At 42.2% G+C, this 27,560-nt stretch overlaps 2 protein-coding genes across 2 annotated transcripts; both read right to left on the bottom strand.

Annotated features, from left to right (window-relative positions):
* Positions 1-1,860: 1,860 nt before the first annotated feature.
* Positions 1,861-27,560, bottom strand: s100a1 (S100 calcium binding protein A1). Its single transcript, XM_069656751.1, has 4 exons — positions 27,484-27,560; positions 5,431-5,512; positions 3,499-3,662; positions 1,861-2,107 (listed from the first exon to the last, which is right to left on the bottom strand). Exons 3-4 carry the CDS (start codon positions 3,637-3,639, stop codon positions 1,946-1,948), a joined length of 303 nt encoding a protein of 100 aa, XP_069512852.1. The 5' UTR covers positions 3,640-3,662; positions 5,431-5,512; positions 27,484-27,560; the 3' UTR covers positions 1,861-1,945.
* tlr18 (toll-like receptor 18) lies at positions 10,624-14,834 on the bottom strand. The gene is made up of 3 exons (XM_069656747.1): positions 13,849-14,834; positions 12,158-13,340; positions 10,624-11,085 (listed from the first exon to the last, which is right to left on the bottom strand). Exons 1-3 carry the CDS (start codon positions 14,832-14,834, stop codon positions 10,624-10,626), a joined length of 2,631 nt encoding a protein of 876 aa, XP_069512848.1.

Below are 27,560 nucleotides of genomic sequence, written 5' to 3'. Positions count from 1 at the left end.
TGAGGAGATTTAACTGAGAAGTGTCTTTTCACTTTATATTTTGAGCAGCTTGTGATTAACCTTGAAATTATGTCTGACTCATGTTATCTTTTTTTGAAAATAAAGGCTGAAGGTTGATTTTTGAAGCCTAAAACTGGAGGTAACATACTGCTGCTGTACAAAAAAATAAACACTCCTGTGCTTTTATATACAGCTGCAGAGAAGAATAAGACACCACTCCAAATGTTCCTTAAATCAGCTTCTGAACCACTGAAAACCTCCTGAATGTGATCAACAGGAAGATGGACGGTCACAAGCCATCGAACAAAGACGAGCTGCTCCAAGAGCGGCCTGACGTCATCCAGCAGCACTGAGACAGACTGGTGGAGAGCATGCAGAGATGCATGAACGCTGGAATAAAAACCAGGTTATTCCACCAGATATCTGTGAACTCTTCCTGAGTTAAAACATTCTGTTTATTAAACATGAATATGAACTTGTTTTCTTTGCATTATTCCAGCTCTGAAAAACATCTTTTGGTTTCTTAACCAGTCATTTTCTGCAAATAAAAGACTCAATGAGAACATTTGATTTGGAAGTAGAGAGAAATGTTGTTTACAATAAAACTTAATTTAAAGGTATAATAAGGAGGATTCAAACACATTCAAACTGGGCCCCTCCTCCTGGGCTCTTTGTCACCAGAAGCTCACTCTCACGTGCGAGAACACGCCCACCCTGCTGAGCTAACACCAACAGCATCACGGTTAGCTTTGTGCTAGCATGCCAACCGCCGATTAGCTTTACATGCCGGTTTGAGGCACCGACCTGTCCAACAGAAAGAAGGCCAACTCTGCATCGCTCTTTCACCATGTTCGCCGGTCTGAATGGGGCCCAGTTGCGAATTGGAACCACTCCCACACTCACCTGTGCGCTGTGATTGGCTCAGGGAACCACAACAGAACCACAACCCTCCTGAAAACGTCCCGTGCAAAGCAAAACAACAGAATAGATGCAGAGGGAGGGGTCTCACAAGGGTCTGCACACACACTCACCAACACACATGTATAGAGGCCCATTAGTGATGATGTATATTATATTTGTATTATTATACCTTTAACGGAAGCACAAAACTATAAACAGAAGAACCAGAGAAAAACTGATTCATGCAGTAGTCTCTTACTTTCTCCAGAGCTGTGTACATGCCTTTGTTTAAACTGAGTCAGTAAACACAGGACTAAAAGATGAGCTTGTTTCTCTCTGAATAATCACAACAGGTAGACTCCACCAAGAGTAATGACACACCTGTGATGAAACCCTGTGTGTACAAAGAGCTACTCAGAGACAAAAGCCTGGTTTGCAAATGCTACGATAATTGTATTAATGTTTGCTGTGTGTTGCTTCTACAATTGCCAGTTAAAGTGATGTTACGGTCTTTGAAATGGCCGTAATGTGTCTGATGAATGAATGAAGTTGTGTCTCAGAGGCTCGACACTGACGTCATCTAATGTGCCAGCGTATCCTTTCAGGACGAACAGAAGAAGCCGAGAGACGAGCAGTAAGACAGGATGACGTACAGACCTCATCTGGCTGACGTGCGGTGCCTCACTCAGACACTAGGTGGTGCTCAAGTTATAATGAGCTCACAGTGTCAGAGTTTTTTATTCATTCTGATTCACTGTGAGTAATACATCTGGGTGTAATCCTGCTGGGGGAAGATTTTTCTCTCCGAATGCTGCAGACGGGCCAGAGGGGGCAGATTTCTGTCTGTAAAATGATGTCGGACATTAAAGCAGTCCAGCCTCTAAAATAAAGACATGCATAAAGAGTGTAACATCTTTATTAAGATGGAGAGATGCTGAATTAGCAGCATTTATCTGTTACAGTGTTACATGGTGTTTTCATCCCCAACATGAATGCTGTTGAAGAAAAGAGTCGTTGACTTCATGTGAGTTAGTAGACTTTTCTACTATTTGCCTTTCTTGCTCTTATCGTAATCGACGAAGAAATCATTGCAGGCGACGGTCAGAGCAGCGACCAGAACGACAAACTCATGGAAGTTCACTTCACCGTCCTGGTCGTCATCCAGGTCACCCATGATCTTATCCACAACCGTGGGGTCCTTGGTGGCCTGCAACAGAAGCATCACGAGGAAATAAAAAGCTAAAACGGATCACTTATAGATTATCTGTTAAGCAACACAATACAAGTGATTCAAGAGAATAGGTCTCCTTCAGTTCATGGGAGAAACACAGAATCATGATCTGCATACATTTAGAGTAGGGATGCACGATATTACAGGCACCTTATCGGCAGATATGTCATTTTTATGCCAATATTTTCCACAGATAAAACAACGCTTTAATTCTGCCTAAATGCTCGATGATTCCATAATAAAAAAAACTTGATGTTATGCTACGACATTAACTAGCGGCAGAAAAATGACAGATCTGCTGATGACGATAATCTTGTGCATCCGTAGTCTGTGTCTTACTGTTCCACGTTTTTTTTTTCATGTGGATGTTCTGTCTGTAAGTGTTTTATCTGTTTGTTTTGTTTTGTGTGGACCCCGGGAGGAGTGATGTTCTACATCAGCTAATAGGGATGCTAATAAAATGCTAAATATTATCGGTATATGACTGGACATAGATCTGATTGGAGAGTGGTACTTGGGCCTTTGTCGTGAGTGTGACATGTAGTGTAAAAGCGCTTTGAGTGATTGGAAGACAAAAGAGCCATATAAGTACAGTCCATGTACCGTTAACTGATAAGCTAAACCCTCTCCAGCTCCACCCTCTTGCTCACTTCTGATCCAAAAAACAAGATGGCACTTGAAGATAAAAAACAGTAGTACAGAACCAGTGGGAAGCACTCACTCCTCATACGTCTGTGGTTTAAAATGTGCTTTGTAAATGTAATCAACTGCAATAAACTGCATAAAGACAAATTCACAAAGTTTACACTCCCTTCACCCATTTCATCTCGGTGACAGTCACGCTCCCTTGAAAGCATCTCATATTAGATCAGGACCTTACACATGGACCTTATAAAGATGTTTAAGCGTTTATTTGGATGGTGTAACTCAGCTAATGTAACACCTTGTGATATATAAACTTTATGGATGTACTTCATGTGGTAAATCCGTTAAAAGTAATTAATTTTTAAAGTTTAATCTTTATTCAAATGTTGGTGTGGTAGGCCTTACCCCCAATGTGGGTACACTCATTAGGTTAGTTTGAGCCGTGCCAGGCTGCACAATGCATGCTGGTCAGATTTCTATCTGGCTGCTCCTGCATCGCTATAGAAGGCAAATGACTCGCTTTCCACTGATTAAAGGGCTCATCGGCCAAGATGTGAGTTCAACCACATTGGGTGAGTTCAAACTCTTCTGTAATTTTGAACTAATCTTTTCCCCTGTTCATGAAATAAATGTTCTGTTGTCCACGACTGAATAAATGTGTACAGAAGCTGCACCTCACTGATGCATAAGGAACAGACCATCTAAGTCAACATGATACTCACGGCTAAGAACTCGCCGAGTTCTCCCTGCAACAGCGTCTTCAGCTCAGGTTTGCTCAGCTTGTACTTGTCACCTTCTTTTCCAGAATAGCAGTGGAACACTTTGATGATATCCTCCATCGCGGTTTGCAGGTTGGAAGACATTTTCTCTGTTGTACAGTTAATGCCTGCAAGGACAAATCAACAGAGTCAATATTAAAACACACAACTTTGGTAGGAACAAAGCTAAAGTGGAAAGATATCATAAGTGTGATTAAGATCTGTATGCAGAGGACCAGCGGCCTGTAACTCTCTTTATAGCTTCCAGTACTGAAGGATTTCTTTTGCACCAATCACTGCGGTTATCCGGTTTCCAACAGATGCACCGAATACATGCATCCTGCAAACATCCCAGGAAAGTAACACACAAATGTTAAAGGAAAATTCCAGAGCAGACATTCTGCAGGTGTACAGTTGCCTTTAGCAACCATCACCTCAAAACATTTTCATATCAGATGTTCAGCTGCAGCCTGCACCAGGCTTTCCTCTGAATTATATTTCAGCTTTTAGCTTCATCTGTCAAACTCGCGGCTCCTGTCAGCTCAGAACTAGGACACATCTAAAATACATCATTTCATGCTTAGAAATCTCTTCTGCAAGCCTTTTTGAAACTTTACGACAGAAAAATGAACGCACAGGGACACGCGGATATAAGTCGGATAACTTGATTTCTGCTTCTGATGTTTTAAAGTTTTATCCGAGCATGCATGACTGGAGATCTTTTAGTTTGTACTGTAAGGCTCATGCACGTATTCAGCCTCCTGTAGGCAGGTGAGGAGGAGGGAAATATCAAGAGGAGAGAGAGAAGAGAAGTCCCACACACTTTCCTTTTACCTGCACTAAAATTTAGTAGGAAAACAACGTTTCAATCTTTATCAGGTAAAGCTCATCGGTGGGACGTGCCTGAATGCAAACAGACTGCTTGCCTGGCAGCTCCCCGTGAGCCACACCTTAGGAGGGCCGACTTCAAACAAACAGACTCGATACGTGAAAGGCAATGATGGGAACATTAAGAAATTCTGCACCCTACTGTCCCATTTATTTAGTTTGAGTTCAATATTAAGTTGGGAAAGTGGGCGACAATGAAAATAAATAATTCCCCTAAATGCATCAAAGCTCAGTAACAAGCCTGTTTTAAAAATGTAAGCAGTAGAAAGTACAGATATGTATTAAGATGCAAAAAACTCAAGTAGATCTGTCGAGTTACCAAGTATGGGTACAGTTTCTTCCCACCTCTGAATTTGAGTCAAAAAACTGCAGAAATATCGACCTCACACCTGCACCTCGCTCTCAGACACCTGAGAAGCTTCTACAGGGGGGGCTGAATCATTTCACCCCCCACCTCCATGAAGCACAGGTGTACAAAGGACAGACCTCCTGCAGGCTGAGCTGCACATAAAGCAGATTCAGATCTCCGGCTAGCATTACGTTACATTAACTACCTGCTGTGGTTTAACTGTTAGAGTTGGTCACGCTGCATCACTCTGCCTGTCCGATTCTTATCCAGCTACGTGAAGACGGACGTGCCCTCATTAATAACGCAGAGCTGCTCTCTACCTGTCTGTGTGGGGGCGTGTGAACTCCAAATCAGATATTTGAGAGAAGAAATGCTGCATCACTTTCCTGACTGATGCTGCGCCGCATTGCCTTAATTAGTCTCCATAATTGCTGTTAATCATTTATTCCCGCCGCGATCAGGCAGCTCATTAGACGCCTTTGAATGTCGAATGCAAAGCTGTTGTTAATTAACGGAGGCAGAGACGAAAGCACGTGCAAATAGCAGACTTCAGACGCCAGTCGACATGAAAATAATCAACAGTAATAACATTTCCGGCACAGATCATTAAAGCTTCTTCATGTTCTGTAATGAAACGAACCCACGCAGCAGGAACTCACCTGAACACGGCCGCTAAACAGGTGCTGGTCAGCAGGATGTGGCTGCAGCTCTCATCTCATCAGTTATATGGGCTGCTCTCACCTGTGTGCAAACAGATCAGAATCTCAGAGGCGCCTCCCTCCGGACAGCAGCTGCTGCACAGGTGAGCAGTCCACCGGCCATGTAAGGCAACAGCAGGCGCTTTATGGCAACTGCACAGCACAATGGCCCTTTTCTTATGCCTCTATTTACAGCTGTGACCACTTCCATCAGATATGACCACGTACGTGTGCCAGCAAGGCAACTCCCGGGATGTTATTAAGATGGATTAATGGCACATTAATGCAAACAGAGAGAGAGGAGGAGACACATGTCTATTTATTTATACAGAATGAGTCTGCAAATCATCTACAAAGTAATGCTGGTAACAATGTTTGCTAACAATTTCCCGTTTAAACATCTATATTGTGCAACAATATGGATTAGTGGGGATATCTTAAATCATGCTGACTAGATCCCACTTTTAAATGAAACCATCACTTAGAATGACGTATGGCATCTAATGGATTGTGTTGTTTACTCTGAATTGCCGTGAATACATCAACATGCAAAGGGCCTTTATAATGAAGTGTGTAACATTTCGCAAAATATGCTTTATGTGTGCAATATGGACCTCAGCCTGCAGCTTTGTGGTGTTTCTGTGTGAGACGTGATGTTTGAAGTCAAACCTTGGTCACATAATTTATATTCTCAGCCACAACAACACATCCACTCATGTACTTCAGTCATTTTCAGCCACCTTAAGTGTCCTGAAAGGCGCTTCTAAATAAAGTGTATTATTATTATTATTTTAAGGTAGAATATAATTCAAAGTCCGTCCTGAGATAAACTCATTGCATCAGTAACTTTAACATTAAAAGTCATTGTGACCTGAGCTCTGAGCTCTGAGCTCTTGCTACGCCAAAAGCAGCACTCTCTACTGTTTGGATCACTCTGAGAGACATTCACCTGTAATGCTGTTAAAAGAAAATTGATATAAGAACTATGATGAAGCAATTTCCCATCAGAGCTGCCTGTGTTCATTGTATCAGGCCTCACTTACACTTATTAGGTGTGACTGATGTTTTCCTGCAACATCATTTGCAATTTCAGGGGATGATTGTGCTTGACAGGGTGCCACTTCAGTAGCTATATAAATGAAGTACAGGTCAGCCAGCTGAAATCCTCTCTTCACTTTATGCAAACCACTGTTTGATTATCATCTGTAGTTTCAGTGTGCAGAGTTTAAACGCTCTGTGGGTATTTGCATGCTGCGAGTTAAAAATTAATCCTCAGGCATGCTTCACAGTGCCTTTGACACAGTACTGCAAAAGAAGTTAGGACACTGCATGTTATTTATAATATCTGAAAATCCCACAGTGAAGTATTTTCTCTAGTGTCGGTGCAAATGACGACTTACATCATCTTAACCTTATTTGGCTGCATTATTAAGGAAAACCTAAAACTTTCTCAGGTCAAAGACACTCTTGCCCTTTACTCACATGCACTCCTGACAATTTCCAGAAAGTTTCAAGACAGTCTGCCCCTGAAATTTTCCAAATGTTGCCCTTTCACAGCGGAGGGAACAGCGAACAATTTCAGCCCTCACAGCCAGAAGCTCAAAGTTTGCAGACATCTTTGCCGTCGTCTTGTGAACGATCCTTCTTCTTCAACCTCGGATGTTTTTAATCATCCTGTTAGATTAAGTTTTCGCACCAGTTGTATGATAGAAACATCATCACCCCGCCTACTTGCTTGCGGTGAATGTTTCTGACTATTACCTGCAGCGTTCACACATCGGCTCACCCCGACTTCTTGCGGACATTTAACGACGAGGCTGGCAGGAAAAAGTCGGGGTGATAATTTGCGTTCAGACATTCAGCCCACCAGGACAATGTCGGGACATGTCGGGAGGTGTGAAAGGGGCTCTTTAAAGTTTTTGGTGAGGAGAAAATAAAGAAAACTCTTTAACTGGATTAAACAAGACCGACCGGATGTGTGACCCCGGAACAAGAGCCGCTCTCTACTCCAAAGCAGCCCTCTCTGATTACTTCCAGAGATCTGCAGACATCCATACATGGTCAATGTGCGACAGCCATCAAACATAAACACGTTTTATTTAATTTCTACTTCATTACACAAAATGCATCAATACAAGAATTATGAATGTCCAGCATTTTAAAAGTTATGACCATAAAGCATAAACAGTTCTTAAAATAACTACAGCAGGAAACACAGAAAATGTACATATTAGCCTGCATCAATCAACATGATACATTCTGATTCTACACAAACACTGTACCTTCAGCACTTTAAAGAAGTCTCATGACAGCATACATTAAATTCACAAAATGCATTTATCATATTGAACATATGCAGTGATGCAAACATCTCGAGCTCTGTGGCGTCACAGCAGTCCACTGCAGGTTCTGTATCTCTCCCTGTCTCTGAGGGGCAGCCGTGACCACATGGACCTGAGAAAAGTTCAAGAGTGTCATCTACTGGCCATTTGCAAACGCTACAAATGGCCTCATGTAAAGTCAGGCTTCTCAGATAGAACAATGAATATTATTATTATTTTTAAATATTGGGTTACTATGGTATAAAAATACAAAAACAAAATGCTGTCCAGAAACATTTGAACCATCAGGTGTTTAAAATGTCACTTAAAGTAGGAGCTTATCTGTTGCTTATTTTGACGCGTGTCGCCTGTCTGTAAAAATAAATCATGATTTTTCTGTTGAGTTCATTCTCTGTTCATTTTGACATTCGAAAAGTCCACCATTTAAAAATTTTTAATCCACAAAAACAACTCAAAACACAAAAAAAACATTCAGCGTGACGCTCCTCACTCCACACCACACCTGGGCATCCTGCCCCATATAATTACCTAACTCCAATCATAAGCAAAACATTTACCGAATATATGTACAAACATGAAAATCAATCAACAAAACAAACAATCCCTCCTGCTTCGTTCAACCCTCCTCGTGTTCGGGTCAAATCTGACCGATTAACAAACTTTGATCAATCATAAATATTGTGCTTTACATTTGATTGCTCGAGGTCTCATGACTTCCTCCACACGAGGCATTTGAACACATAAAATTGCTGATCACCACTTTCATTGACATTTCAGTGGTTTAGTCAACTTGGTAACACCTGTGGTGTTCCCGGTCAAAAGTGAGCGCCAAAGGAAATGAATGGGATTAATAACTAGATTATGTTCATCCATCAGATGGAAAACATCCCGATACACACCCACACATCCCCCCACATGAACCACACATTTCAGACTGAACAACTGGACCGATTTTATGATCCAGATGAAGAGGAGATTAAAGATGGACCAGAGGATGTCTCAGAAATGGATGGATTTTGGAATTAATTTTCAATGTCTATTCTTTGTATATTCACTGCAGTTATTCTTGTTAACCACTAGTCTGGGACATTGTTTACAGCTTAAAAAGGTATTAAATAAAATTTGGTGATGTTAAAACAGACCGGTCAAATTTGACCAGGAACACCAAAGTAAGGGGGGGGAAACGAACACGACAGGAGGGTTAAATTAAATATATTTATGAATTATTCTTACTTCTTGTGACAGAAACTATTTTAATTCTATTAACCAGAATATCAAAATCTTTAAATGAAATCTACATGAATGCTTAAAAACTATTATAAAGACTTCTAACTTCTGTTCTCGACATGCTTCAATCAATACGATAAAATATTATTTACAATAACAACACGTGTGTACAACACGTCCACGTTGCATCCTTCAGATCATAAAACTATAAAATGGCTCCAAGTTAACGTTCACATTCTTGACATCTGGCTGACGCTCCTGACCCTGCTGCTTTATCAGACTTTTATAACCTCTGCTGGTTTTTATTGCTGTTTTTCCAAACACTAAAGTTCAAACATTTTTAAGACGTGTTTACAAAGCTAATCCCTGATCCTGCACTCATCATATTATCTTATTGTTTAAAGTTTCCGTGTCCAGGTCATACATACAGTACATTAGCAGTGTGTTTTGCAAAAATGGACAATAATATTCATAAGGAGGATCTTTATATCAACAGAGGAAGTGGGCGTCTTCCATGGAAGACCAAATCAGAGCTAAAAAATACTGGAAACACAACTCCAATTGATGCTTATGTTGCTCCAATTGGCTGGATGTGAAGGAGAATGTGCTTTGCTCTTCCTGAAAGTAGATTGAACATTTGATTCATCAGATGGGCTGAAGCGTCTGCATGGATGGCTGCATTTTAAGTTGTAAATTGGTTGCAAGTATCAAATAAATAATAATAGTAGTTTATGTAAAAAAAACAGTTAAAACATCGACAACTGCGCCTTCAAAGGACAGCACAATCAGATCATAATAACACAGACATTTGGCGCTGATTAAATCAGGGACTACATGACCGCACATGTAATATTTCAATTCAGGAAGAGCTAATTGGAACACTATAAGGCTGATTGAGAGCCACTTCATAATTATCAGCTAGTTAGCGGACACTCAAAGGCTGATTCAAATATTGTGCTGGAGCACCACCAACTGTCAAGCATCGTCTATTCTCGAGAGCTTGGCATGGAGTGCCGGATCCAATGATCTACCGAGAGTTATTTGGATTTCTATGTTCCCAGCTTGGTTGGAAACTGGGTCAATCTTCCCCAAACGCGTTGTATTTCTGTGAAGTCCTGGCATCATAGGGTTGCCTCTGACAGGGACGTGAAACATCAGAGTTTGAACATTCACGATCTCATCCCTCTGAGGGCCGAGAATGAAACGGAGCGCAGTCCTTTCACAATGTGGCTCCTGTCACCACATCTCCCTGGCACCTCTCTTGTTATCCAGAGTGCGACATGGGAGATCTCATTGGAGCTGTTGAGTTTTTGGCCTTTCAGCGCCTGTCAGCAGGGCACCCAGTCCGAGATGCTCAGAGGGAGAGCGGAGCAGAGGGCATCAACTCGGCCCGCTGGGATAACATGACAGAATGCCACGGGCACAGAGGGATCATGTTATTGTCTGTCATCATAATGAGATGTTGGCTTTTGCTCCCAGCTTGACATAACCCGCACACAAAAGGTTACCTGAGTTCAGGCCTTTACAGAGGCAATACAGAAGGAATGTAAGCTGCCGTACAATCTTTAATCCTTTAACCTTTTGGTCAAAATGCCACAACTGGTATTTGTTTCTGATTTGACAGCTCACTGTTATTCCCCTTAAAAGATGTCGTTTTGGCTTCTTTGTCCACATTAGGTTTTTCTTCTTCTGGCTTCCTGTCTTCCATGAGGGGGCCAATTACAGAAAGCCCTCCCAGAGAGAAGGTTCTGCTCCTTACACTGTGCGACCCCTCTCGGGTCATTGTTGGCTTACCCAAAACGCTCTTTAACTGTGCCCAGAAAAAAGCCTGCTGGCTCACCTGCTGAGGCCACTCCAGGTATGTCTTGGTACTCAGCATCTTCTTAAGCTTGCAGTACTTGCTGGGCAGGGAGCTGGGATCAATGGGCTCTTTCACCACTAGAATGACATCACTGAAGGTCTTTCCCATGGCCCTCTGCTGAGCGAAGTACAGCTCATAGTTGCACCATTCGCTGTTGACAAAGTGCCGGGAGAGGACAAATATGACCTGATGAAGGAGACAGAAAAGGAAATGGTAAACATGGATGGCAGTTCTTGCTTCTACCTAGGATATGATGAGCTATGGGTTGTAGAGGTCTTGAAACTCTAACCCACCAAGGAAATCTCTTACAAGATCAGATCGGGCCCAATCATTTTTAAAAACATTTGTCCACAATTTGTATGAAGGAGGAACAGAAAGAAGAGGTGCCACTAGGTGCTTGGCCTTTATCCGTCCTTCATCCATATCCGTATATCCATATAAGCTTCTCTTTTACATCAGTTAACTACCGTTCCCTCTCTTAGCGGGCCTACACCTCACTGGTGCTGCTGCTCAAAAATGTTTCACCTTACTTTTACTCTTGTAGTCTGATCCTAGCTAGCCTAACCATCACACAAGTTACATGCACATAATGTGAATGTTTCTCTCAGCACTGATCAAGGGTCTTCTGGGATCCACCTAGGTTCTACATAGTGATAAACAGACCCTGGACCAAGGTTAATAGAATGGAACCCGAACCTGACCCAATTGACCATGATAAAACATGGACCCCAAGCTGTATCGAACCTGGTTGGGGTCTTGGTTCCAAGGGTCAGGGTAGCCCCATAAAGACCTCTAATGGGTTGTGCTATTCAGGGTGATGGGTCAAACTCTCAAGCATGCTTTAGATGTTAAACTGTCTGACTCTTGAAAAGAAAACAGATCTCATCATTTTTTTAAATATCAGGGATTTGCTAACCTCAGGGGGCAATGATAGAGCTCTATTTTCTCTCTCTCTGACACTGATTTAAAGCCATAACCCCAACATGGCCAATTCTTGGTTGATGTTTTGTCTTAAGGTGCAATATGCAGACTTGAAGGAAGCATTTTGCCATCGGAAACCAAACTTGCCTAAGGCATCAGCTGATTTAACACAAAGTTCCTCATAAGCTGTCTGCCCAAAACTAGCTGGCAGGTTTCACAAGGAGTATTTCCACTCAAACCTTCTGTGAACATATTTGCAAAATGTTTTTGTGCAAGAATGAACATAGTGTAACTGCTGTGTGTGCCAGTAATACTCTGGCATGTAGAAGTCTATTACCTTACGGCTGTTTTCAATGTTGTCAATGATGTTATCTATGATCCACCTTCCTGGCATGAAATCTCTCTCATGAATACAAAGACGATAGGGGTTCCTGTTACTCTCCAAACAGGGTAACAGCTGGTCCCTCACCCAGTCAGCATCAGGGTGACTGTAGGATATGAAGGCATGATATGTAAAACTTCCTGGTTCTCCTGCTGCTTTCTCCTTGTGAGCTCGGTATTTGGCCCTGATGATCTGAAATGTGGCTTTCGTGTACCACGGCACGTCAAAGATATAACACATCAGCATCAATATGAAGATCACCCCAGCAGTGGTGGCAACACTGATGATGATAACAAGTCTGACATCACACGCCAGTTGACCTGGGAAGTATTTGGATATGACTGTGTTGAGGAAGGGCTCTGGGTGGTAACACTTGTAGTTCTCAGGCCAGTCTGTTAGGTTAACCCTCCCTTTTGACGTTGTGTACTGGATGAATGCATGGAGCTCACAGGTGCAATGGTAAGGATTGTTCCCAGCCCTCAGACGAGACAATTGAGGCATGTCCTTGAAAGATTCCTTGCTGATGAGACCAAACGAATTCCCATCCAAAGCTAGCGACTGCAGGGATGGACTTTTCCATTTGGAGGGGATGAACTTGATTTTATTCCCACTGAGCAGGAGCTCTTTCAGGTTAGTGGCCTTCTCAAAATACGTCATGTCAAGCTGGTCCAGGCTACAGTAGGATAAGTCCAAGTAGTGCACGGTGGTGGGAAGACAAAGAAGGGACTCACTCACGAAACGATTGTGGTGAGCAATAAGCCGAGTGATATTTTTCTGCCAAACACAGTCCCGACTTTTTTCAGCAGATCCCAGTTTGTTGTTGCTAACATCCAACACCTGCAGCTGCTGGAACTCCCTGGTTAGTGATGACAGGTCTTTAAGGCTGGTCAGTTCATTGGTGTTCAGTTTGAAGGTGTGCATTTTCGGCATGGCGCCCTCGTAATCACAACGCTGGTTGAAGAGGTAGTGATCCAGTAGTCGATTATTGGAGACATCCAGTATCTCCACACCTGACATCTCAACCCAGGAATCACAAGGCACAGAGTTGAAGTACACATACTGGATAGAGAGTTGCTTTATTTTGTTGAACCAGGTGAAGCGCCAGTCGAATCGGAGCACATCAGGGTTGCTGATATACCTGCAAGAGACAGAGATTTGTAGTGTGTAGTGCTACCAGCATGCCACATAAACACAATGCTTAGATCAGGAATTAAATCAGAGATGACACATTAGGTTTTTCTTCTGCAACAAGAGCTTGGACTAAATCATGTGTAGAGTAGTTTGGCTGTTTGGACACATTTAGGGAAAGGTGTGATACATACATTTTGGTACTTATGTCCATAACTAACGTGACAAACTAACCTAAGTTAAATAATACATTGATTATTGGTTTCACACTGGAGTCAAAGCCCAGTCTCCTGGACGAAAGGGTCTGTTTGACCTATCATTGGCCCCTGATTGCATCCCTGAGCGGACCTTGTGCTCGCTAAAGAGCAGCATCCGAAAGTAAAACAAAAACAGGTACCTATATAGTTTCATATTTGAAGTGCAACATATGACAGTATGAGAAGAAAGTGCTCACGTTTACACGAAATGAATTATATTTAATAATGGCACATGCTGTCCTAAAATGCAAAGATACTCACCACAGATCCAACTTATCCAGTGACAGGTCTGTGATGCTGGAACGTCCTCCACTGTCAATAAATGTTGGTGAACGGGCAAAGTCGATGTACTGGAGTCTCAGATTTTTGATATGTGCAACTTGTAGGTTCAATAAAGCCATCCTGAGGAGGTTCTCATTGAATTTACCTCTGTGGAAGACGAGCTGTTGGGCTTTGATGTCTCTCAAGCCCTGGAAAATGTCCTCCTCTCCGATGTAGTACATGAATTCAAAGAGGTTGCGGAACTGGATTAGGCTGAAGGTCTTGTTGGCGAGGTCACGTAGCATGTGAAGGAGAGTGGTTGGTCGCTGATCTATGGCCATATCAAAGCCCATCTGCATTGTCTGGATGGCTTCTAAACTTCCAGGCTCATAGTAACTCAGATTAGAGGAACATTTGATGGCAAACCCAAGTAATCTGATGTTCTTCAGGGGTTGAAAATCTGCTTTCTTTAGACCCATCACCAGAGGGCCTCCCATAGACAGAACCTGGAGTTTGACAAATCTGGAGAAGCTATCAGCCAGAGTGGCATGTTTATACAGGTTATTTGACATGAGGAGCTCTTTCAGATTCAAGAGAGGAGTCAGAGCTGTGGCAGGAATTTCCTGGAGGGAGTTATTAAAGATGTCAAGACGCTCCAGTAGTTTGTTGTTTTTAAAGGCTTCACTGTCGATGTGTGAAATGTTATTGAACCGCAGCCGGAGGATGCGGAGCTGAGGAAGGCGGATGAAGTCGTCAGCGTGGACAGCTTGAAGTTTATTGGAGGAGAGATCTATCTCTTCCAGCGTGGATGGAAATTGTGTCCACGGGACACTCTCCAGCTGTCTGCCCAGACAGTCTGCGGAGCGGCCAGAGTTGTAGATACGACAGGGTCCTTCGACTGTGGTGCTGTTCGGGGGCGAAGGTGTTGTTGGGAATGTGAGTGCTCCAGGAAGGAGAGCAGTCAGATAAATCCATATCCAAATCATCGTGGCGGACTTTAGAAGAAACAGAAAAAGGAGAGATTAAAGGATTGGAATTGTATTCTTTGATCCAACAAAAGAGCAGCAAAACATTGACCTGAAGGAAGCTAAGGTTTAATGGTTCAGAGTACATTTTTAAGTACAAGTGATGTTTCTGCTCTTTTTGTGAAATCTCTACTTTTGTTCCTGTAAATTTCAAAAGAAAGTTCTTCACGTTTGTTCTTTCTGTTCTTGTTCCTCTGGTTTCTTCCTTCCCTCTTTCTCTCTTCTTTCTGCACTACCTCTTATCTTTAATTTAACTTATCTCTAAGCATAAAAATCTTCAAACACATTAGATTAAAGGTTGTGACCTGACAGTGAGGCTCAACACAAAGCTTTCACAATAAGTACTACTTTGGAAATCTGTTTGCTCTAAGTACATGAGAACATCTTCCCTTCCCACACACACACACTCACTTAGGAATTCTCTTTCCTGTCTGTAATTCCCCTCAAGAGTATCAAATAAAAGTTGCAGAGCAAAAAAATTTGGCTGCGATCAAATTCCCATAAAGTCTTAAAAGCTAAATAAAGCATTGAGAGACAACAAGGAAATCAAGATAAGAGAGGCACGATGTGACAGAGCAAAGAAGCAAATCTTAATCTTTCGTCCATTTTTGTACCACTTCCCATTAAAATATACTCGTGCATTTGCAGAATAAACTGACATTTAGTTTCTTCTGCAGGGTAAGTGAACCCTGCAAAACACACAACAGACAACAAGCTGTGCACATCGCTTTACACTCATTATGTGCTCTCAGGCAGAAAATCTGCAGTGAAAAAGACATCAGCCTCACTCAGAAAATAGACATTTCCACCGGTCCCCCTTCATACAACAGCACTCAGGGCATTATGCACTGCACAGTACTTACCCTCTTAAGACTGGTTTCCTGCTTAAGGCTGCTAATGCAGGCTCTTTCATACCCCCTCTCCTAAACCTTTATTTATATTGCTGCTCCGAGCCGGCACGCTGTTTGGGCCCTCACGTGGAGGAGCCGTCAAGCTTTATAACCCCCCTTAAACAAACACGGTTAGTTTTATCTAGTCCAGAAGTGACGTGACTTAAATAAACATTTATGTCTGTGCGGATATGAGTCAGGTATTGTTTCCCTGTTTACTATGGGCAATCTGCGAGAGCCTGGACAACCACCAAAACAAACCAGAGGGACTAAATTGAATCACTGAATCACTTCACAGCAGCTGCAAAAACACTGATATAAAGAGGAAGATGGTACATTTAGTTTGAAGATTTTCCAGAGATGACGGCTCACAATATGATTAACATTCATCACATGATCAAAGCCAGATGAGATATTTTGTTATACAGAATTCTCAGACATGAGCAATAAGGAACGACCGGGGTTACGAGGCTGTGTGCCCCATTTACTGCTCTCCCAACAGGTGTTTGATTTGATATTTAGACTAATCGGTCAAGACTATATTCTTTGAATGAATATGTGTCATGCTGTGTTTACTGAGTCGCCGGTGTCTTCCTTCCCAGACATATAAACACTGTCTGGAGGAGAAAACAGCAGCTGTGATGCTGTTTCACCGAGGAAACCAGAAACACTCCTCGGCTATCTGATCTGGTCATCAGTGGACAGCTGTTCCTGGAAATTGACAGTAGATTAAATTAACATCAATAATATTGACTGAGGGGAACTCTTCGCATGAAAGGCGCTGTTGTAAAAAAATACCGTGATGTCACCGGTGATAGCAAAGCTTTGGGAATCGATAAAATGGCGTCTCGGACTTCAATGGCAGTTTTTAAGTTTGGTGGCTGAAACATAAACCATTAAAACTAACAATGACAGTCCTGTGTTTGTATTTGGGGTAACAGGGAGGGTATCCCAACTCTTTTCTGTTCGTTTGTAAAAATGGGTCGTAGCAGTCAAGTTGTTGTAACACAGTCAGATTGATGCAGCCTTTGTCTCTGTGTTCTCTTCACACCTGTTTCAGACGATGAAAACAGAGGAAAACTGTATTTTTGGATCTTAAAAGGAACTTTTGGTTGACTTATACTTTGATCAAGTGCATTTGTCGTAAAATATTACATTTGGAGCCTTTACAGTTCATCTCACTGCTGCTGACTACTGACCTTTTTCTCCCATTTAGACCCCCAGGTATTGATTGTACTCAAGTTCAAATATTCAGGAATTCCCCCCAAGCCTGGTCAAAGGTCAACTCTTCCGTCTAAAGCATGAACTGTTGGACGTTCTGGCTTTAGCAAGAACCGATCTTCTGACTCTTTAACCATTATCTTGCCCTCAAACCAATGTCGCACCATGGGTCAGTGCGTCCAGCGCTGCAGTAGTTAAAGCTCCTGTGAGGAACTTTCTGTTTGTGTTGATTTTGGCGCCCCCTGTGGACAAAGCCGTACCTCTTATCTCTTTGCTGATTTTGTCCTGTTCATGCTTAAGTGGTGTTTTTTAACAAAAAATCTCATGCTGCTTTCTTTAACAGTCACATGTGTCACTCACAGTTAATCGCTTCCTTTGACACCTCCCCCCCGCCAGCAGTTTCAGGCATTAAAAATAACTCTCTAGAAATAATCCATCTCGTTGCTGATGGTCTGGTTTGCTTTTGTAGCTCAAATAGAGTCATCAGAATAAATCTCTGTTTGTTTCATAACCAGAGAAAAACTCCTCGCAGGAGCTTTAAAGCAGGATAACACCTGTTCTCTGTTTGCAAACCATCTGGTCACTGCTCAAGTGAAAGATTTAAGAGCTGCCTCAAGGAAATGCTTCCAATTCAGGAGCCAAGGAAGGTCAACCTAACCCTAACCTGCATATCTCCAAAGAGTTCATGACCTTCAGCAGGTTTCACATTAACTCGATCTGTAAGACTGGGATGCAAACATGTGTTGGGTAAGAAGAGAGAGAGAGAGAACATTGTGTGGATCCACGTTGTGTGGATAGAGAAAACTGGGTACGCACCCTGAAGGGAAAAGTTGTCGGTTTTAACAATTTGAATACAAATCATTTATCCACACAGGAAGTCGAACATATAGAAGGATATTGCACGAGACAAACTGGCACAGGGATGACAAGAACTAAATACATTAGGGGAAGAAGTAATGAGACACAGGTGAGCGTAATCAGGAGCAAGGTAGACTATCAAAGAGCTGCACAAATCTTGTAGGGGACTTATTATGAATGCAGGAGGTGAATTGTGAAACTGCGAAAGGTGGGGAGTTTGCATACCAAAGAAGTCGGTGGTTGATGTATGAGCAGTTCCCAAAAGCCTCCCTGTTCTTTGGCGTATGCGGCGTTATCAGTGCAAGAAAAGGGCAGAAACATGCTGGCGATGCTGTATTCTGCTCTCCATTTCATCCCTGAGCAGATTGCTCTGTGCAGTTTCAGAGAGGAGGTATGTTGCAATCACTTCCCTGATAACACATTTTATGACTCCTAGGTCAATCTAAAACAACAACACACGCCGCTCTTTGTGTATGCATACATAAAACAAATGGCTCATTTCCAGGTCAGCATTTCTCACGTGCACGTTGGCCCGCTGCCAGCACAGAGCCGGAAAGATGACAGGGAAACTCCCGCAGAGTACGGCAACAAGGAAAATATTTGTTTTCTTTGCAACAGAGAGAGATAACTCACAAATCCTGCTATATATAGAAAACCTGTAGACTGACACCGCCTGGCAACAGTGACTGTGGTCATCTTCAAACCCAGCAGAACAGCTGCTGCAGCAAAGTCAGCCGCAGGGAATACAAGACTACAGAACACTAAAGGAAATGTTTTAGTGCTACAGTAAGTCTTAATGTTTCCTCTACAATGACAGCACTCACACACAAACCTGAGAAGTCTCTGGAATAGTGTTGGGAATTACAACTCTTTGAAGGGAGCCGGATCTTATGGCTCCGTTCCTTTCCGAGAACCGGCTCATCGTTCTTCCTTTTTCAGGGGGCAGAGGTTTCTTGGTTTATCTGCTAAATAATCACTAGGATAATAATAGGCTAAGATTCGATCAGATTTGAACTTAGACAAAGAACAACACACTTGGAGGAGAGTTTTAATGTTCCTCACCGTCTGCACTATGTTGTGGTGACATGATTCCGCTGCATGTGACCTCGTATACATGGATGGATGGCTTGCTGGATTTTCTTGATCCCAAACTGGGAAGTGTTTTGTCCATTGTGACATGATTAAAGTCCCCAGTAATGGCTACAAAAGCATTAGCATGCTTTGTTTGAAGGCATCAGCTGACGATAGGATGTAAACAGCAACAACGATGGCGCACGTGAACTCCCTTCGGCAAATAATACGGGTGCATCTCACCAGCTAACAGTTCAATATCTGGGTTACAGAGACGTTCCTTCACGTGAACGTGACCGGGATTTCACCACCTCTCCCTCACACGCAGTGCAATCCCACCACCTTCCTCCTTACCGCTCTTCATAACGTCGCTGCTACAGAAGGTTTATGTCTCCAACTTTTAGGAGGAAGCGGAGTTGCAATTAAAAAAACACTGCTTGTGGTAATTCGGCATAAAGGGGGGTGGATCTCGGGCAGGCAGTGATATTTAAGTTCAATTATAAAGAGGACGTCGCTCACCTACGACTCGGTTCCTGTCGTTCTCACCAAAGAGCCATTCAAAAGAATCGGATCGTCACAACACTAATCTGGAACTTTTTAAAAGCAATTAAAGATGATTTGAAACTAAAATCTGTAGTGTCTTAATGCAAAACAGTTTAAGCAGCAACAGATGGTGTTGAAAGTTTGACCGAAGCAGCCCTGGGACTTGAGAAAACATCAAGATTACACTGGAATAAATGCACAAACGATGTAATGTTAACATCTCTGACACATCAGTAAACATCCCTGACCATAAATATCTGTCACGTCCGAGATCTTGTCAGATAAGGGCTTGCAGCAGCAGTATTGCAGATCAGTGAAAATAGCAGTCATCTTTTTGGATCTCTATTTGCAGTTGCCTCAAAATGCTGTGATGCCATTAGGCAGTTCTGCAATGTTTGTGATGTTTGAATGGTAATCTAAAGGCCAGTTCAGATCAATGATTCCCAACGCGACAAAATGGTTTGAGAATGTTGCAGAGAAAATTGTAGCGGTGTGAACTGGTGGGTTGCAGAGCGTCTGAAGCCGTTGTCTGGAGCTGCAGAAGATTTAACTTGTCAAATCTCCAAATTTTTTTGTTTTAGAATTGAATGATGTCGCTCTATCACTTCAGCCAATCAGGAAACGGCATAAATTGGCGTAGGCGCCCTGTCTCTGGCGCTGCAGCAGCCAAAGACGCCTCCAGATCCTCTCTTTCCAAACTCTCTGTCTTCGACGTTTATTAATTAGTGTTACAGCTAACATTGTGAGCATGTCACTGTCACTGTCATCCACTTCTTTTTATAATCATAACAGAAATCCAGCTAGTTTATACATGTAACCTGGGTCGAATACTATTGTTATAGTTTGCAGAAGTAGTGGGGTATGTGAGTGCGTCGTTGCTATGGAGACGTCAGCTGCGTCTGTGTGTGTTGCGTGGCTTTGACGTGAACGGCCCAGTTCTAGAACGTTTACGATCAGATGTCGAGGGATTCTTTTCATCCAGTCTCGTTACGAATCATTGATCCGAACTGGTCTTAAGAGATACCTCTCAGAAATGAGCATCTGTGATGGATCAGATCGCCCTGTATCCTCTCTGTAAATGTTATGGATATGTGACTGATCATCAAACTTGTGTTCCATTGGATCTTCCTGGATACAGTTCCCTGTTGTCCAGTGTTAGCAAGGACATGCCTCACAGTTCGCTAAAAATCATATAGGCTTCAAACCTCCATTAACACTTGGAAGTTCTCTGAGTGTATTAATTTAGGACTCAGTCGTCCCCAGCTCTACATTGCATAATTGACATTAGTCGTAAAATGCTCAGCTGATCCGTCAGCTTCAGACTGATTTAAAAGGAAGTGTTCGTTCTGAATTCAACAGGAGCATCATGGTCTTAATCTAATGCTGGTACTGTGTGGTGCACAGCAGCTCAATGCAATATGAATGATGCACTACACATGCTGTGTAGTGTGAGCAGGTAGTCCTGCACTAAAATACAAACCAAGCTATGACAGAAACAATAAACGGCTCTTATTGATTAAACGATGATTTCTCGCTCGTATGAACGGCGTCATCCAGTGAGCGCGAAGCTCTGTTACTGCGTCTGATATTTACCCAACAGTCAATAGTTGGTGGCAAACAGCGTTTCACTGTGACAACGGCCTCAATACCACACATTAATCTGTTCTTTACTCTGGTTTAATGAGGCTCTCTGTTGATATGCGACGCACAAACACAGCTTCACTGGTACTCAGGCTGTGAACACTGTGCTCCCGGGTCATCAGGTTCCTCCTCCACATGTTTCTGAGTTGTTTAACTCGTACATCTCTTCAATTACAGGCCTCATGCCTTATAAAGGCAAAAGGCTGGAGTGGAAGAAAATAACATCTCTTAACCCCAAAACATTTTCACATTCGCCGTTGGTGAAATTTAACCCCATAATTAAAGATTCTGCTCTAAGTCGAATCGATTACATGGTACGTTTTATCTTCGATTTATAAAAGGTTAAAACTTTTCTTCTGCAATCAAATGAAATGTAAAGCTTGGATTTTTTATACTGGACATTGCTAATATGTTTGTGCTTTTAAACTGATAAGGACAGAGGGCTCCATGCTAACCTAGATAATGTCCCCATTACTCTAGATAAACTGTAGGACATGTACACTACACAGGCTTTAGAGGAACTATTGTTGAGATTTCTTTATTTTGTCCTCTGGCTACAGGGAACTAATTGAAGACCCCCTCCAGTGAAAATCAAGTGATTAACCTTGTAAACGTCTCCATGTGGTGTTTTTCATGTGCTACAACATCAGCATCATCTCCATGGCTGGGCCTGTCTGCTTTTAAACTGCAGTGTACCAAGGACAGACTGAACAACACGTTTTCAGATTGGCAGGTTTGAGACGTCACAAACCTAAGGAGCCAATCCTGTTAATGGACGGGGCGACGCTATGCATATCATTATGTGTAACCTATGGCAACCACTTTCGCGATGCGCGAGCCAGCTGTAACTGTCATCGTAACTCGCTACTGACTATTAACTTTGACGTTACTACTACTAATTACTACATTTCAAGTTCGCTAAGTTTCAACAACTTGCCACTAAACGATGGCAGAGACGTGTTTTGTTTTGTGCTGTAATTTTACGAAGGAGAAACGTAGCGCATAGTGGGCGGGACCGATGCAGATTCAGGGATTTTTAACTAGGGAGGAGGAGATGCATTTTTTATTATTTCAAGCAGAGCATTTTATAAGTCCTAAAACATATTTGTGGATGTGTGTCTGTCCAACCCATGTAGCCACATGAGCTAGTTTGTGAAGCTTCCCCAGTTGAGCTCTATTTTTTAGAAAGCAGATCTAACTAAGTGTGTCCACAGAGACAAATCTACAACTTGTACGAATAAAACAAAAATGATCTGCATGGCTTGATGCTGTAAGGGATACGTGACCCTTGTGTCCACATCGATTTTAATTGTTAACTTTCACTACCAAGAATGGGAAAGTACAGGGCAGATATCATCTCCGGGAAAGGAAGTGACAAATTTCAAGCCAAAGGTGAAACGCAGAACTTCCTGAGATTGTGTCGAAACAGCTTTTTATCCGCTTACTCAAAAGAAATATTTTATTCTGACAAGCAGACGTTCAAATGTTACAGTCACGGCACATATTCTGATTCGGCACAGCAGGAGAAGCTATGACAAATGAACTGCAACATTATTAGTCACACCTGTTTTTCAGATTGTTTTTAGTCCACTGACTCATGAATGACAGACGGAACATTTGACTAATGCTTTAATTTGGCATGAGGCAATAGCTCTTTGACATGTTAAACAGGTCTAACTAATAACATGACTGTGTTTAAATTACACGCCTGGGCTCTCGTGTTGCATGTGCTGTGTCATGGTTACATCTTACTGCTGCATTTAAATGGAACAGAGCCGCGGTTAATGGTATTGGTTTCACCTGCGGCTTTGCCTGCATCGACAAGCTGAGATAACGTCTGTGTGACGGCCCGATCACCTGGGACACGAGGGGAGACTTTCACTTAACTTACAACTTAATGTTTCAATTACGCAGACTCCATGTACAGAAGGTAAACTGCTCTGTATGGCAACATAAGACATTTCACAAATATCAAGCCAGTTTAACCTACAAATGAGAACAATACACACACACTCGCAAAACAATGTGTACTGTGTTACTGTGCATTCCATTGTCCTGTGCTGTTCTATGTCATACTGCCAGTAAGTGAGTAAGCAATAAATTAATGAGTAATAACCAGGACAAAATACCAAACTAATACTAACCGTGCCAACCCTTCAAACAGTCCTTTGGTTTGTGATTGAACACACAGCGATGAGGTGACTTTGGACATTTACACACACCTTGCTCTGTCGTCTCAAAGCATCCTTTATCAGTTTGTTGTTATTTAAGATGCACTGTTTCCTTAAAGAAGCCCTTCGTTGCTCTTCCATTCATCTTGTTTAACATGAGGTTCTGAGACAATTTAATTCCTGTTCACTTTAGACATCACGGTGTAGGCTGCAAGAAGCTTACCTCTTCCCGTGAGTGGGTCTGTCAGACACCTCTCCTCTTCTGACACAGAATACACATGTTGGGTGTTCGATGTTTAATCGTCTCTTTTTGGCTTGTCAGAGATTTAACTTAGCCCAACCCACACCGTTTGTTCGGCCTGTTGTTTCCTGTAATCGTGGATGTAATTCCGCTCAGACACTCGGAGAGAATGACAGCTTTCTTGTGATTTTCTGCCTCCATTGCACAGTGAATAAAACGTGCACAGACCAGCCACTGAATCAGACCTGAAATATATTTAATTTCTTTTATACTCGTCCAACTCAAAGTCTTTTTGTTTCACTTTCTGCAGTCAACCACTTCCAGTAAGGGCTGAATTGTGGTAAACATTTCCTTAAAGGAAATTTGTAAGCATGTTTATTGTGTTAGAGTGCTGCTGTATTTTGATATTTCCGTGGACTATAAAGTATTTAGTATTCAGCATTGAAATACATATAAATTGTTGGCATGGTTAATATTACAGCTCAGACTCAGCTCTTGTAAAACTTCCAAGATTTCATTCATGCATTAAAAATTCTGCAACAATGAAATGCTAAAAAGTCCAACATTAGGGAAACATTAGTACAGCGTCATGTCTCATGCACTTCTCAAGTGATTGCAAAAATAAAGATAGATCCCGGTGAAGAATTCAACCTTGTTTTTTAATATAAATATAAATATTAAAGGACTGCGAAACTGGAACAGTTTGAAAGACAGCACAACGGCAGCGGGGATGTCGTCATCATACAAACAAATCCCTAGAAATCACTACAGCTTTGCTCACTCTAAATAAAGCCTGCAGCTTGTGACCCTCTCAAACATCTTTCTCCTGCAGAGAACATGTGCAGTGTCTGTGCCTCGCAGTGTTGTAAAGGAAACTCCACAGACATGATCAGCCGAGCAGCACTGACATCAAAAACTTCTGAAATCGTTTCATTAATCGTTTGAGCTTCTCAGGTGCCAAGAAGCGAGCTGACTGCCTGAGGACATGAGTGTCTTACAAGATAAGACTTGTGTTAGTTTATCTTTTTATTATTATTATTATTATTAACATATCACATTATGTTTTTTAGCAAGATAAAGCCCCACTTCAAAAATGGTTTGAGGGACACGACAACAAGTTCAAGGTGTTGGCTCGGCCTCCAAATTCCCAGATCGCGGGTCAGCGCTGTTATAGTGGCAAAGGGGGGGCCTACTGGCAGGTGGTCATAATGTTACGGCTGATCGGCATGAGACCGAAACCAGTACCGACAAGTATTGCCTGTGTAGCAAGAGCCTGAAATGGCTACAGAGCCTCATTGTCGTCAACATACTACGAGTCACAGTCACTGTCATAAGGAAATCTGCAAACCAAAGTTATGTTTGTCATGTGGTTAAAATAACATGTTGCACAACAATGGGGTTTGGGTAAGCAGAAATTAGCTGCGTCAGGCTTTGGATGTACAGGTCATACTCGATAGTCAGAAGTTTATTGTTTGGTTTTTGGATTTTCAGGGAATTAGTTCATAAAAACAAAACTGCGTGAGTCTACAGATTCGCTACTGTGTCGGTGAGGTTGGACTGAGGCTCGGCAGTGCTCCGCCTACTAACATTCGCTACGTCACCATGTTAACTTGCTGATGTTAAACAATGTAACAATAGCTAAGATGATCCCCATCGTCTTAGTTTTAGCCCTTAGTTTCACAGGCATCTGGTAAATGTTTGGGTGAATTTTTAAACTGGTAATGAAGCTAGACTACAAATACTTTATTGGCTACGCATCATGACTAATGTCCTGGCAGTCTATCCAATGCACCTCAAGACATTTCACTCTGGAGCAGTGATTCTCAAACTGTGGGGCGCGAGGCGGCATGACTAAGAAATGACTTGACAAAGAAGTCAAGAAAATATGATGACGCTTTATCTTGCTCTTGGATTTACAGCGAATATAGGGCTGCACTGTTCGTAATTATTATTAAGAAAACAATGTCTCATCTGCAGCAATATTAGATGCTCAGAACAACTGCTTTGGCCTTCCAGGATTGAGGAAGTCAGATGATGATATGGTCCGTTTAGGGTTATGGTGCGATCGATTGGTCTACAAACCAGAACTTTGACCCGGGGTTAGAGGTCCTTGTGGAACAAAATGTGAAAGTTCAGTTATTATTTCAATACCTTCATGTGTTCCATTAACTTTTTGTTTTTGTGCCTTAACGAAACAGATCCGTTCGCCATTTGTTAGGAAGAAAACGGTGGCGCCAGAATGATGACTTGGACAAGAGGCTTTACAGACACTGAGGGGTTAGCAACGTGTCTGACATTGGAAGGGCATTCACAAATTTGCACAACTTATCATACAAATTGTTGTTGACCAAAGTAACATGTTTCGTACCACCAAGCCTCCCCGCTTATTGCCCTCAACCCCTGCTTGCTGCAGTGATCGCTCGGTGGCCAAAGGACAAGACTGTATTTGAACAAGGAAACTTCCGGGTCTATCTCATCTGAAAAGAAGCCAAACCTGAGGAAACTTTCAGTTAATCAACAAATTCTAAGAATCATACCTCTTCACTGCTATTTCTCAGACTGGTGCGTTGTTCAAAGATAATTCTGGGAAGGAAACAGCTGTTGCAATAATCATCGTCATCAGACCAGTTTGTTGTGATGTAGGAACACTTTTGCAAGATGCTTTAGTAACACCTGTGTGAATCGTCATCCTCATACCCTAATTAAGGTTTGGGTGTGGTTAAAAGTATGAATTCCTTTATACTGACAATGGGTCCTTTCTTTTTTACATATTCTTTTGGTCTAAATTACTAAAATATGGAAAAAGATTCCAAATTGCTGCAGCTCTTAGCGAAGATAGACAGAACTGGCCTTGTGGGCAAATGCACCTGAGCATACTAAGTGAAATGAAAGTGCTTGTTTTTACCACTAAAAGGCTCGGGTTGTTTTTCCAAGTGTCTGACAACATTACAGCCACCAGAGTCCATTGGTAAAAACAGTCATTTTCACAGCACACAGGATTTGTTTGTCTATCACTGCTTGGCCGGTTAGTATTTTACTTTTATTTTGCTCATGTAAGATCCTTTTTGTAAACCCAAAACCAGTGGTTACAGCACTGTCCTTAAAACCACCAGACTCCATTGACAAAAACAGTAATTTTACCTTGCAGAACAGGGGAGTTGCTCGTCTACTGCTGCTGCAAAGGGTTAGTTTGTTCGCACCCTTGAGTGACTTTGACTGAGGCGGCAGTAAAGAAGATTGTCGTCTCTTTGGAGACAGCAAAGTAAGTTGTGATTCTGGTTTTAAAAAAAGCATCTCGTACTTCAACAAAAAGGCCTGTTCCTGCAGGAAACCACATTCTGAGCCTGTCAGTGGCAAACAGCACTTTGAGTGGACGGAGGCCTTCTTTGATCATTCCCATTTGCCCCCAAGCCTTACTTTGCAGCGTTTCCAGCCTGTCCCGGCTGCTGGCTGAGGCGATCTACTGGAGGTACTCATGAAAAGGTTTCAACCTACCAGCAACATTTAAGAATAGGGCCTGGGTTTAAACGTACCTGAATGTCATTTGGAGCTGTTGGCAAGTGATTAGAGGAAAGTGCACTTTCAGTTGTCAGGATGAAAAGCATTTAATCCAACTTGATCTATGCTGCTGTAGTATTGTGGTCCTATGTTGGGAAGATTGCTTAACAGTTTTTACTATAAGACTGTGACTCACTTCTGTCCAGTGCTGAGTAATGAATCAGCCTTATGTCTCTGTTTGGGGCCGGTGGTTTATTGCCGTATCCGCAGCCTTTATAGTTCAATATTTCAGCTTTGAATCACGACATTGCTGACAAAATGCAGTAAGTGTTTGATTTTGTGATAATCTACCAGAGGTGGTCGCAAAACGTATGAATCCATCAGATTTAACAGCAAATGAAACACACCACATTCCTTCTATATCAGGAGAAAAACATTTAAAATAGACATAAGAGCAAAATAGTGGTTTAACTCACCTGAAAGTGGGCGTTCAGATCCAACTTGTCTTCATCAGTTTGACTTTTCACAACACATTTTAACCTCTGCGCTGTGC

The sequence above is a fragment of the Semicossyphus pulcher genome, unplaced genomic scaffold, assembly GCF_022749685.1.
Source record: "Semicossyphus pulcher isolate SPU_LCO1_2020_fin unplaced genomic scaffold, fSemPul1.0.p SCAF_9, whole genome shotgun sequence".
Classification (NCBI taxonomy): Eukaryota; Metazoa; Chordata; class Actinopteri; order Labriformes; family Labridae; genus Semicossyphus; species Semicossyphus pulcher.
This window is presented reverse-complemented; position numbering and strand designations above follow the sequence as displayed.

Coding starts and splice junctions, on each gene's coding strand:
- s100a1 (XM_069656751.1), bottom strand. CDS start 3,639: ATGTCTTCCAACCTGCAAACCGCGATGGAGGATATCATCAAAGTGTTC. Junction 2,108..3,498: donor AACTCGGCGAGTTCTTAGCC/GTGAGTATCATG, acceptor CTTCTGTTGCAG/GCCACCAAGGACCCCACGGT.
- tlr18 (XM_069656747.1), bottom strand. CDS start 14,834: ATGATTTGGATATGGATTTATCTGACTGCTCTCCTTCCTGGAGCACTC. Junction 13,341..13,848: donor CTGGATAAGTTGGATCTGTG/GTGAGTATCTTT, acceptor TGTCTCTTGCAG/GTATATCAGCAACCCTGATG. Junction 11,086..12,157: donor ACATTGAAAACAGCCGTAAG/GTAATAGACTTC, acceptor CTCCTTCATCAG/GTCATATTTGTCCTCTCCCG.